Source organism: Eretmochelys imbricata, chromosome 2 (genome assembly GCF_965152235.1).
Source record: "Eretmochelys imbricata isolate rEreImb1 chromosome 2, rEreImb1.hap1, whole genome shotgun sequence".
Classification (NCBI taxonomy): domain Eukaryota; kingdom Metazoa; phylum Chordata; order Testudines; family Cheloniidae; genus Eretmochelys; species Eretmochelys imbricata.
In genome coordinates this window covers 80,645,275-80,659,341 of record NC_135573.1, presented here as the reverse complement: position 1 = coordinate 80,659,341, position 14,067 = coordinate 80,645,275, and the positions used below count along the sequence as shown (strand labels likewise).

Sequence of the window (14,067 nt, the reverse complement as noted above, 5' to 3'; positions counted from 1 at the left end):
TTATAGATTCTAAGGGGAGAAGGGACCATTATGATCATCTAGTCTGACTTTCTGTATAACACAGGCCATAGAACTTCCCTAAAATAATTCCTAGAGCATACTATTTAGAAAAGCATCCAATTTTGATTTAAAAATTATCAGAGATGGAGTATCTACCACAATCTTTGGTAAATTGTTCCAATGGTTACTCTTTCCATTAAAAAGTTATGCCTCATTTCCAGTCTGAATTTGTCTAGCTTCAACGATTGGATCATGTTATACCTTTCTCTGCGAGATTGAAGAGCCCATTATTAAATATTGTTCCCCGTGTGAATACGTTTGGACTGTAATCAAGTTACCCTTAACCTTCTCTTTATAAAGCTAAATAAATTGAGCTCCTGGAACCTATCGCTAGAAGGCACGCTTTCTAATTCTTCAGTCATTCTCATGGCTCTTCATGAACCCTCTCCAATTTATCAACATTTGTCTTGAATTGTGAGCATCTGAACTGGACACACTGTTCCAGCCCAGTCACACCAGTGCCAAATATAGAGGTAAAATAACCTCTCTACTTCTTGAGATTCCCCTTTTTGTGCATCCCAGTATCTCATTAGCTCTTTTGGCCAGAGCATCACATTGGGAGATTATGTCCAGCAGACTATCCACCATGACCCTCAAATCTTTTTCAGTCGCTGCTTCCCAGGATAGAATCTCCCATCCTGTAAGAATAGCCTACATTCTTTGTTTATAGATGTATACGTTTACATTTAGCCCTATTAAAATGCATATTGTTTGCTTGTGCCCTGTTTACCAAGCAATCCAGATTGTTCTGAATCCGTGACCTATCTTCTTCGTTATTTACCACTCCCCCAGGTTTTGTGTCCTCTGCAAACTTTATCAGTAATAATTTTGTTTTCTTCCTGGTTATTAATAAAATTGTTAAGTGGTGTAGGACTAAGAACCAATCCCCACAGGACCCCACTGGAAATGGACCCTCTTGATGACAATTCCCCATTTACAATTAGCCAGTTTTTAAGCCATTTACAGTGTGCTATGTGAATTATATATTATTCCAGTTTTTAATAAAAATGTTGTATGGTAACAAGTCAAAAGCCCCACAGAAGTATGAATATATTACATCAACACTGTTGCCTTTATTAACCAAACTTGTAGGCCAAGGCCAAGGCACAATTGGAATTGCAGCTAGCAAGGGATGTGAAGGGTAACAAGAAGGGTTTCTACAGGTGTGTTAGCAACAAGAAGATGATCATGGAAAATGTGGGATCCTTACTGAATGGGGGAGGCAACGTAGTGAGAGATGATGTGGAAAAAGCTGAAGTACTCAATGCATTTTTTGCCTCGATCTTCACAGACCAAGGGTAGCTCCCAGACTGCTGCACTGGGTAACACAGCATGGGGAGTAGGTGATCAACCCTCAGTAGTGAAAGAACAGGTTAAGGACTACTTAGAAAATGGATGTGCACAAGTCCATAGGTCCAGATCTAATGCATCCAAGGATGCTGAGGATTTGGCTGATGTGATTGCAGAGCCATTGGCCATTATCCTTGGCGATCGGGGGGAGGTCCCGCACGATCGGAAGAAGTCAAATATAGTGCCCATATTTAAAAAAGGGAAAAAAGAGAACCCAGGGAACTACAGACCAGTCATTCTCACTTCAATCCCCGGTGAAATTATGGAGCAGGTCCTCAAGGAATCCATTTTGAAGCACTTGGAGGAGAGGAAGGTGATCAGGAACAGTCAGCATAGATTCACCAAGGGCAGGTCATGCCTGACCAACCTGATTGCCTTCTATGATGAGATAACTGGCTCTGTGGATATGGGGAAAGCAGTGGATGTGATATATCTTGACTTTAGCAAAGCTTTTGATATGGTCTCCCACAGTATTCTTGCCAGCAAGTTAAAAAAGTATGGATTGGATGAATGGACTATAAGGTGGATAGAAAGCTGGCTAGATTGTCAGGCTCAGTGGGTAGTGATCAACGGCTCGATGTCTAGTTGGCAATCGGTATCAAGTGGAGTGTCCCGGGGTTGGTCCTTTGGCCGGTTTTGTTCAACATCCTTATTAATGATCTGGATGAACTGATTAATTGCACCCTCAGCAGGTTCGCAGATGACACTAAGCCAGGGGGGAGAGGTAGATACAATGGAGGGTAGGGACAGGGTCTAGAGTGACGGATTGGTCCAAAAGAAATCTGATGAGGTTCATCAAGGACAAGTGCAGAGTTCTGCACTTAGGAAGGAAGAATTCCATGCACTGCTACAGGCTGGGGACCAACTGGCTAAGCAGCAATTCTGCAGAAAAGGACCTGGGGATTACAGTGGATGAGAAGCTGGATATGAGTCAGCAGTGTTCCCTTGTTGCCAAGAAGGTCAATGGCATATTGAGCTGTATTAGTAGGAGCATTGCCAGCAGATTGAGGGAAGTGATTATTCCCCTCTATTCGGCACTGGTGAGGCCACACCTGGAGTATTGCATCCAGTTTTGGTCCCCCCCACTACAGCAGGGATGTGGACAAATTGGAAAGAGTCCAGCGGAGGGCGACGGAAATGATTAGGGGGCTGGGGCACATAACTTATGAGGAGACGCTGAGGGAACTGGGGTTATTTAGTCTGCAGAAGAGAAGAGTGAGGAGGGATTTGATAGCAGCCTTCAATTACCTGAAGGGGGGTTCAAAGAGGATAGAGCTAGGCTGTTCTCATTGGTGGCAGATGACAGAACAAGAAGCAATGGTCTCAAGTTGCAGTGGGGGAGGTCTAGGCTGGATATTAGGAAACACTATTTCACTAGGAGGGTGGTGAAGCACTGGAATGGGTTACCTAGGGAGGTGGTGGAATCTCCATCCTTAGAGGTTTTTAAGGCCCGGCTTGACAAAGCCTTGGCTGGGATGATTTAGTTGGTGTTGGCCCTGCTTTGAGCAGGGAATTGGACTAGATGACCTCCTGAGGTCTCTTCCAACCCTAATATTCTATGATTCTTACTCTGCTGATCATATATTTCTCGTGTCCCTTGGCTTCTCTTATCAGTGTTCTACAATTCCTAACTTCTGATTACTGGGTCAGACCAAAGGTCCATCCAGCCCAGTATCCTGTCTACCGACAATAGCCAGTGCCAGGTGCCCCAGAGAGAGTGAACCTAACAGATAATGATCAAGTGATCTCTCTCTTGCCATCTATCTCCACCCTCTGACAAACAGAGGCTAGGGACACCTTTCCTTATCCATCCTGGCTAATAGACATTAATGGACTTAACCTCCATGAATTTATCCAGTTCTCTTTTAAACCCTGTTTTAGTCCTAGCCTTTGCAACCTCCTCAGGCAAGGAGTTCCACAGGTTGACTCTGCGCTGAGTGAAGAAGAACTTCCTTTTATTCGTTTTAAATCTGCTGCCCATTAATTTCATTTGGTGGCCCCTGGTTCTAATATTATGGGAACAAGTAAATAACTTTTCCTTATTCACTTTGTCCACACTACTCATGATTTTATATACCTCTATCATATCCCCCCTTAGTCTCCTCTTTTCCAAGATGAAAAGTCCTAGCCTCTTTAAACTCTCCTCATATGGGACCCGTTCCAAACCCCTGATCATTTTAGTTGCCCTTTTGTGAACCTTTTCTAATGCCAGTATATCTTTTTGAGATGAGGGGACCACATCTGTACGCAGTATTCAAGATGTGGGTGTACCATGGGTTTATATAAGGGCAATAAGATATTGTCCGTCTTATTTTCTATCCCTTTTTTAATGATTCCTAACATCCCGTTTGCTTTTTTGACTGCCGCTGCACACTGCGTGGACATCTTCAGAGAACTATCCATGATAACTTCAAGATCTTTTTCCTGATTAGTCATAGCTAAATTAGCCCCATTATATTGTATGTATACTTGGGATTATTTTTTCCAATGTGCATTACTTTACATTTATCCAGATTAAATTTCATTTGCCATTTTGTTGCCCAGTCACTTAGTTTTGTGAGATCTTTTTGAAGTTCTTCACAGTCTGCTTTGGTCTTAACTATGTTGAGCAGTTTAGTATCATCTGCAAACTTTGCCACCTCATTGTTTACCCTTCTCCAGATCATTTATGAATAAGTTGAATAGCACTGGTCTTAGGACTGACCCTTGGGGAACACCACTAGTTACCCCTCTCCATTCTTTAAATTTACCATTTATTCCTACCCTTTGTTCCCTGTCTTTTAACCAGTTCTCAGTCCATGAAAGGATCTTCCCTCTTATCCCATGACAACTTATTTTTCGTAAGAGCCTTTGGTGAGGGACCTTGTCAAAGGCATTCTGGAAATCTAAGTACGCTATGTCCATTGGCTCCCCCTTGTCCACATGTTTGTTGACCACTTCAAAGAACTCTAATAGATTAGTAAGATATGATTTCCCTTTACAGAAACCATGTTGACTTTTTCTCAACAATTTATGTTCTATGTGTCTGACAATTTTATTCTTTTTACTATTGTTTCAACTAATTTGCCCAGTACTGACGTTAGACTTACCGGTCTGTAATTGCTGGGATCACTTCTAGACCCCTATTTAAATATTGGCGTTATATTAGCTGTCTTCCAGTCATTGGGTACAGAAGCTGATTTAAAGGACAGGTTACAAACCATAGTTCCACAATTTCACATTTGAGTTCTTTCAGAACTCACCTTTCTCTTCACCTTTCTTCCATTTGTTATATAGTATTTTTTTTTTGTTTTTTACAGCTGCCATCACCTCCCCTCTAACCAAGGCTGTTTTTTAAACCAGAACAGCCTTCTTTGATTGTGGGATTCTGGTTTTTTGGGAGATCTAATAAGGTACAGGTAGATATATTACTATTCTGGGCTTTATTCTGCTTGCACGTTGTAAATGTGATGAAGTCATGATCATTTATACCTAAGCTACCATTAATTTTTAGTTCTGTGATCAGTTCCTGTTTATTTGTTAGGGCAAGGTCTAATATAGAATTCCCCTGTGTTGGTTGAAACACTTCTTGGGTTAGGAAAGTCTCATCTTAATGTTTAGAAATTCCAAGGATATTTTAGTATTGGCAGCATAAGACCTCCAACATACGTCATTCACATCGAAGTCCCTCATGATCATGCTGCTTTTTTCTCCTACACGTTGTAGATAGCCACATAAGGAGTCAGTCATTCTGTCTCTAGTATGATTTGGTGATCTGTAGCAGACACTAAATAGTACCCTATCTTGTGCTTTATCTGTTAGGACATTGATCCAAATGCATTCAAGATCATTTTCCTCTGAGTGATCAGTGACTTGGAAACAGGTAATGCTATTTTTTGACAGAGTGCCACTCTCCCTCCTCTTTTGCTCACTCGGTCCTTCTTAAATAGCTTATAACCGTTGATCTTAGCATTCCAGTTGTGCAGATCATCCCACCTGGTTTCAGTAATATCAATGGGATTGAATTTATGCTTATAAATTAGCAATTCCAATTCCTCTGATTTATTATTCGGGCTCCTAGCATTGGAGTCTGAGCAATTAAAAATAATTTCTCTTCATGTCCTTTGGTTCTTTGATTAATTTTGTTTTCAACGTCTTGAATTTGTGATAACTGAGTGCTCCTATTTCCCCTCTTTTTTACCCTCACCTTGTTATCATTTACTCTTTAGCAAGTTCTCTAAAACTCTGCCAGGTGCCTGATGCACTTATAAAGAGTCACGTTCTCTGCTTCTCGTAGCTTACGGTTTTAAATATACAAAAAAATGCAACAAGTAGGATAGTAGGGAGGGGAAATAGAGAGAGGACATGGGTTACCAAAACAAAATAATGTGATTGCTTAGATTTATGTGTGTGTCTTGAGGTTCTTTAGAATGAACCTTTATTACATGCTTTTGGGAACCTGACTGATAATAAATAATGCACTATTTTAGGTAAGCAGTCTCAAAACTAATGATTGTGTGCATTATATAATTTAATTGCATCCATTCAGACAAAGCTCTGAAAGTGTGTAAAGTGATATAAATAGTACTTCAATATATATATTTTAAAAAGGAACAAAATTGTTGCAGGAAAATAGGTTTTTGAAGCAGCGTTTTCTTCTGAGATGTTGTAAATGGTTTGTTGAGGTCTGTTATTAGATATATTTTTGCAGCGCATTTACTGATTTCACTGTGGGGAAAAAAATGGGAATAGCACCATACTGCAAAGATTAATATTGAGATGTATATTGATTACTCCAGAGAGACATTTTTTCTTTTGAATTAAAAACAATTTGCTTGCCAGGCATGCTTTCTTAAGCTCTCACAACTTTAATAATATTTTGCTTAAAGTAGTATTAATTATGCATTGTTTACTAAAACAGTGTCTTTAGCAAAGCTCTTTTCTTTGCTAGACCCAGTTGATAAGGGCAGAACAATTGCAAGTTTGTTTATTTAGACACAGAAGAGGAACTAATATTGATTTACTAAATGATGTTTTTAAAAGTGCTATTTGTTTAAAAACAGAGATAGCAACTTGTTAAGAGATTATTTTTCTGCATAGTAAAATAAGAACATTACAAAGTCATCAATACTATATATTTAAATAGCTCTATTCTTTCCAGCCTATCAGTTTCTTACAGTGTCAAGAGTATGCTGAATTGGAACAATAGTCAATAAGAGATGGCTTGGTTCTGCTATTCACATACTGTGTATATGTGTTAAATGAGAGAAATCGGCTTCCTCCACATTTACAAAAGCAATTTTAAAATGGTTTCAACTCATAGAGTGAAGCTCTATGAATAAATGAAGCTCTACTGAATGAACTGGTCATCACCTTTTAAGAAAAGATTAGTACTGTTCCTCACGTTGTCCCCAGAATACATCATAGAATTCTAGTAATCTGCTGAGTTTGCAAAATGTATGCTTGTGAAACTTGTGTAATGTGCAGCTCTAGAGACCATCCCATGTGTTCTGTGGGTGTTTCACGTGAACAACAGATGCATTGCATATTTATATAGGAGAGACATATCAGAAAATTCATGTTTCCTTCCAGAAGTAAACACCTTTGATGTTACAATAATTTCTATATCTTCTTTGTATCGTGCTCTGTATAATCACCACTGCTTACATTAGGTAGTTACACCTGCATGTCAAGGGAGTGTGCTGTAGACTGTATAGTGTTTAAATTCTAGAATGATGAGGGCTCTAGCAATGCTTATAGGCCCTGATTTTGCAAGTTACATAAACATCTGAATAGTTCCATCTTGTGCTTAAAGTTAAGTACCTTGCTGAATCAGGGCAATCGAGAGGATATAGGGATAGCAGTGTCTGTTCTTCTATGTTGGATACGTTACCTGTTTTTTTAAAACACCAATTTCTTTTGATACATTAAAACAATTCAAGATTAATGTTAGATAATTGTTTATTTTAACATCTGAATACAGATCCTTTACAAATGATGCCTACAAACCCTGTTGTTGTTTTTCAAGGTGAAAATGGTTCTTGCCAAATTGCATGAGAATAAGAAAATAGCGAATGCTACCCACAACATATATGCATACAGGTGAGTGAAGAGTAGAGAATTTTCAGCCTCAGTAACTTTGACCCTAACTATACATTAAGAGTATTAAGTCTGGTTATGAGTACACATACTCATAGCAACCATGAAGATCACAGATATAAAATAAAAATCAGAAACTGTGCTATAGGGTCGCATAATCTTCTTACGCTGCATTTGTATTCAAACAATGCCTAAGAGTGATCTGCAACTACAAGTCAAAAGTGTACATATTGATTGCATATGGTCTGAAAATTATTGATCATTCTGAATCTACTCATACCCCTTTGAAATGCTATTGGATGAAAACAGTCCTTCCAGCAGAGTCCACTAATTCATAATGAAAATAGAAAGAAAAATAGATAGTAAACATTTTGGGACAAGAACCTCTTTTTTGTTTTATGTATCTGTATGAGACCCCCATCCCTGACTGAAGTCCCAGGGCACTATTGCAATACAAATAATAAATAAGTATGGTACTGGGGATTGGAATGGGAAGAGAAATAAATATATGCACACTCTCTCACACCACATACATGTGCACAAAGCATGGTGAAGATGGACATAGAGGACAGTATATTTAAAAGTTACTCAGGAAATGTCTAAAATCAGTTTGTGTGTGGATGGTATTCGTACAACAATGTTTTATCTCATCCATGTTTCCATGGTCAAAATCCGTTAGAGACCCCCTGCTTTGAAGATAATGTACAATTACTGTATTGTACATATAAATATAAAGTAAAACATCCCATAAACTGTTTTCCTGGCCTACATTTAAATGTCCTCATTTCCATTTACTTTATTTTGATAATAAAATATTCTGGGCTGAATATTTGCATGCAGGGTTTTGGCTTTGGAAGGTTATTTAATTATTTCCAGTTTTCCAAAAAGACACTTCAGTGGATTTATGTGTGTTTGTTAAACTGTGTGTTTGTGTGTGTGAAAGAGAAACACATACAAACAAACATACATTTTATGTATACTACTTGCACAAAAATCATATTGAAAGAACCATTTTTAATGTTGCAAAGTCAGGCACTGAAAAGTTAGGAAATACCAGAATTAAGGTTGCCTGTGTTCATAGCAGGGTCTGAATAGTGTGCAGTAAATAAGGCTAGCGTCACACACTAAACAGTGAGGATGAAACAAAATATTGTACAGCTAGTCATTGAGTACTGTCCATCCTGTGCACTGAATAAAACAGGGGTCCTGTGGGAATGATAGTATGTGAACTATATCATAATTCATATGCACCAGAGGGATGAATTAAGGTTGCACATTAAATTCCTGCTCATTCCTGGGCTGGAGCATGCCTAATGTGAATGGATCATGCCTGGAGCATGCCTAGTGTGAATCTTCAGAGGTTTGTGCTGTGAAGATCTAAGGCTGAACATGTGCAAATTGTGATTTTTAAAAGGCTTATATCTTGGCCAGGTTTGAGCATATTTTAATAAGGATGACAAAAAGTGTGTCCTTGATGTAAAAGTCAGTCTTCTGCCAAATTTCAAGTCCATTCTCCAAAACATGAGGACACTAGAGCGTCTCAAAAAAAAAAAAAAAAAGGGTTGCTAGAATTTTTGAATATAGCCTCATTCTTGGAAGCGGATGAAGCATTTTGGCTGAAATTTTCCCAAAAAATCAGCTAGAGGCAGACACCTGCCATGGAAAACTTCCACCCAAATGGTAAAAGTTTGGCAAAGTTATAAATAACTGAAAATGAGGTCTTATAAATGGGAAGTTGTGGGCAACCTTAATAATAGGTAGGGCTGCTGGTAGCGCTCCTTATCCTAAACTAATTTCACATCGGCTTCATATATGACTTGATCTCAGTCCAGATCCATATCACAAAAACCACCATCACTATAACTGATACTAACGGTTATCCCTTGTTGGCAGTCTTAGCAGAGAAGCCAATGATCTGAAACAGCATGCATGGAAACTGACCTAGACAGTTACTTTTAGTGGTGGTACTAGCAAAGAGCAAAATGGTAGCAAGAGGAGGCTTGAATACCATGCATGCTGTATCTGTCTGTGAACAAAAAGAAAAGGAGTACTTGTGGCACCTTAGAGACTAACAAATTTATTTGAGCATAAGCTTTTGTGAGCTACAGCTCACTTCATCGGAAGCTTATGCTCAAATAAATTTGTTAGTTTCTAAGGTTCCACAAGTACTCCTTTTCTTTTTGCGAATAGAGACTAACACCGCTGCTACTCTGAAACCTGTCTGTGAACAGAAGATGTTAGTTTTTACTATTGCCAGTATGACACCTCTCTCCATCACTAGCAACATACACTTTAAACAAAACCAAAAATATCTTATTTTTGCTTCATATTCTTCACCTGATTACACAATTCTCTTTTCATGATTACATTGCTTCTATAATAACTGAGTGTGATGTTACAAACAAAGGTCATTAAATCAGTTTGGGTAACAAGTGACATGATGCCAATTGTGTGGATAATTGTTTGGAACTAGACTGAGGACACAGTCCTTTCAATATAAATCACCTGTTCCAGGGTGTTCAGCTCCGAAAGTGCCTGATGTGTAAGTCTCTCATGCATGACTAAGGCTATGTCATGGAAGTCACGGAATCCATGACTTTCAGAGACCTCTGTGACATTTCTGCCCTGAGGCTGGAGTTGTCAGCAGGCAGCTCCGCAGCTCTCAGCCGTCGCTGGTGGCTGGCCCCCCAGCAGATCCTAGCCGCTGGGCAGCAGGGGGACCCCCGGAGCTACCAGCCCCTGCAGGCTGTGGGGGTCCCCCCCAGAGCTCCCAGCCCCTGTGGGTGGTGGGGGTCTCCCAGAGCTTCCAGCCGCCACGGGTGGCACAGGGAACCTGAAGCTCCCACTTGCTGCAGGCAGTGGGGCTTCCCACAGCTGCCCAGCTGTGGTGGGCAATGAGTGGACCCCACAGCAGCCCAGCCACGGCAGGCGGTGAGAGGACCCCACAGCTGCTCAGTCGCTTTGTTCGTATTATTTGATTTAGTGTTTAAAGTCTGTTGAGCTGCATGTAGAGAATGTGGCCACAGATTTTATTAGTTTGTTTTATTTTGGTCACATTAAAAAACTTGTAAATAAATTCAGAACTCTGGTGAGGGTTTTCTTTGCTTAGCTTGGGACTTCAGATGAGTTTCTGTCCATGTGTAAGTCCTAGTCCTATCAGACAGAACATTCATCAAATGCTAATAACTCACTACTGACCTGGGAACTGTACAGCATAAGCTCATAAAATTCACACCCTCCCTCAATGTGGAGAGAGATATGCAACAGTTTTCTGCCCCAAGTTATAATTTCCACACACTGGCTTTAGACAAAACAAAAACAAATTTATTAACTACAAAAGGATAGATTTTAAGTGATTATAAGTGATAGCAAACATATCAAAGCAAATTATCTTAGTAAATAAACAAAACTGCAAACTGAGCTTAACACACTAGATAGGTAGGATATGAATTAGCAGATTCTCACCCTGAGTGATAAACAGGCTGGTAGATTCTTAAGGCACAAGCTGCCTTGGCTTTCCTAGGTTTTCATACACAGGCTAAAAATCCCTCGAGCCTGGGATCATCGCTTTCCATAGTTCAGTCCTTGCCCCTCATGTGTTTCCAGGTGTGTTGTAGGGAAAGTGAGGTACCATCATGATGTCATTGTCCCCCTTTTATATCTTCTTCCTACTTGCTTGAAAGATCTTTTGCTGTGATCTGGGTCAAATAGTTCCCACTGTGTAGTGCTATCTCTGAAAGGGTTTCTATTGTACACAATTCCTGGGGTAATCCTTGTGCTTGTGTGCATTTCCTCAACAAGCCATTAACATTGTTTGGCCTTTTTACTGTTGAACCTGAAAGGCTGTTTGTGGGTATTTTCAACCTCACAACATGTTTTAATAACACATACATAGCCAAACTTCATAACTTCACATACGATGATAGCATGTACAATCCAATGAGATATTACTGTCTAGCACATCAAGACTTTTAGAATGATACCTCACAAGGCATAATTTATACAAAACATATCTTAATTACGACAGTGGTGAATGTTGGGGTGTGCCAGGGTGTCACACTGTAAAAATATTAAGTGATTGATATTTTTGGGTTAGGTTCTAATACTGTTGCTTGTTTTCAGAATATACTGTGAGGACAAACAGACGTACTTACAGGATTGTGAAGATGATGGGGAGACAGCAGCAGGTGGACGCCTCCTCCATCTTATGCAGGTTAAAGGAAACAAACTTTGTCTTTAGATAGTTTTAAATGTGTTTTAAAATCATAGATCATAAATAAGGCTTACAGCTTTACGCACTTAAGATGATTCTAATTTTTGCTCTGCAAATAGCCCTATAGATTTAGTATTCTATATATTACGTGGCTTTAAAAAAAGTAGTTCTATTAGGTAATGATAGGTACACACCAACTCCCAGGTTCTCAGAGCGTTTCCTGCAGTGTCCAGCCCCTTATTCACTGAATACTCATTGAATTACCAGGCTTGCTGTTCCCAAAGGAACAGTACACACCAGCTTGTAAGATTCTACTTAGGACCATCACTTTGCTTACCACCACATCAATTAGATATTTGAGAGATTTATTCTGTATGGATCAGGAAAGCATAGTTCCCAGGGGAAAGAAAAGTGTATGAGCGCTTGAGTAGAAGCAGTTCATAAGTTCATTTGTAGCTCTTCAGTGAGATCTCTTGACTTCCTGCTTAAACACACTTATGACTGATAATTGTAAATCTGCTCTTTCTGTTTTCATTTTCATTTGGGGGTTTGCAGTTTTTGCAGGTTAGTATATCATTTGCAGTCACAGCAGTCTCTATTCTACTGAAACTTGATGAGGCAAGAAGTTAAACCATAAATTCTACCTGTCTTTTCTTTTTTTAACTCTTCCGTTTTCTTATATCTGCTCTATAGGATACAAAATTACAAGGTAGACTAAATTAACCTCTGCCGCTAATAGAAATGAACAAAGTATTATACTTCATGCCTGGGGAAGAGGATTAGATTCTATGCAGTAACTATACTATGGCTCTTCCTTCCCCATTTTCATGAAGAATGAATAAAAACAGTTTTGAGGAAAGTGTAGTGTTTGGGGAACTTTTGTATTGCACCATTTTTTAAAAAACAACCACCCCAGCTCTTGCCCCAACTTGGGCATATTTCTTTATCACTGAGGTTCTAGTGATATGATCTGTGAAGATATGGTCTCCTCTTCTGTAGGACTCTTATCTTGTCTAAGATAAACTAAAACCACTTCAATCAAGATAGTACTTTCCGGTTAGAAGAAACAATATTTAAGACTTACTTTTTAGATTTAAAATGATAGAGAGCTCAACAATTTCCTAATGCCATTTGGCATCCTGCTTACTATGAACAATTGATATACAGAGTTGCTTTGCTAGAGTTAATTCACTGAGCTCACAATTGTTGTATAAGTATATTGTGAAACATGAACTGTATTGAAATTGTCTCAACACTTCTTTTCTAGATAGTCCCTTTATTCTTTCTTATGCTGTAATTTTTATTGAATTCTTGTTTTCACATACAAAGGCAGAACAATTTGACAATATTTTTACAGTTACATAAATAAGGTTTCTCTATACAAATTGCCATATAAAACATGTCTGTCTGGGCTAGGTAGCGATAGTTGAGCTGTTGCAGGTGAATTTGTGTTGGATCTTGTGTATCCATATACGTTTTCCATTGGACAACTTCCAATTTTATGCCTGAGTTGCAATACTGTAACTACTGAAGTTCATGGAGTTACACGAGGGATGAATTGGGTTTATTATATTTATCATTACGAGCAATTTGGTCCAGGCTCCCTGACTGACGCTTTCTATCTCAGCTGGTAATTGGCTCTTCTGTACACGTTTCCTCTGATCCCGATCGTTCCGTAGGTCATCTTCAAGCTGAAAGTGGATCAGGTCAAGTTCATCCTCATTGCCCCAGCATGGCTGAGCAGTGTTTGGTTGTATGACCTTCCCGATTCAGCCTCCCATATCCCTTCCTCTCCATCCTGATCTCCTGATGCATAATCATGGTCACAGCTTGCACCCCTTAGTCAGCTCCTTTCCATCTCACTGCGTGGCTGCTTCATGGTTGAATAAGGAGGAAGAGCATTGTTCAGTGGCTTTCAACAGGTTCTATTCAACAGTGGAAAGTCCCTCTGCCAGAATTGCCTATTTGGTGAAATAGAAATGGTTTTCTGTGTGGTTGTCAGCCAGCAGAGTTCAACTGATGCTGGCTTCTAACCAGTACTTGCTGCATCATTGGTTTTGGGGCCTTGTGCTTAGCTCATTGAGGGTGCATCTGGTGGCAATTTCAGCATTTCATCCCCCCATTCCTGGAAGATCAGTCTTTTCCAGTGCCATGGTAGTAAGAGTCTTAAAAGGGCTTCTTCATCTCCATTCTCCAGTCTGAGAGCTGGTTCCTCTGTAGGACTGTCACACAGTACTGGCAGCCTTAGTGGGACCTCTGTGAGCCTCTGGCATCTTGTTCCTTTCCACTTTTGTGCCAGAAAACTGTTTACTGGTTGTGATAAAATCTGCAAGTAGAGTCTGCAGGTTGCAGGCTCTGATTACAAT

The 14,067-nt window shown here is 39.5% G+C and overlaps 1 protein-coding gene across 6 annotated transcripts in view; it reads left to right on the top strand.

Moving 5' to 3' along the window:
• The window catches only part of IMPACT (impact RWD domain protein), a 40,489-nt gene that overhangs the window by 18,387 nt on the left and 8,035 nt on the right, over positions 1–14,067 (top strand). For 5 of the 6 annotated variants that reach the window (XM_077810353.1, XM_077810354.1, XM_077810352.1 and 2 more), the window contains exons 8-9: positions 7,418–7,491; positions 11,611–11,701. In XM_077810353.1, the coding sequence (XP_077666479.1) occupies positions 7,418–7,491; positions 11,611–11,701 (165 nt within the window). Of the gene's footprint in view, positions 1–5,211; positions 5,273–7,417; positions 7,492–11,610; positions 11,702–14,067 lie in introns of those variants that run through there. The other variant, XR_013345159.1, reaches the window with a different exon arrangement.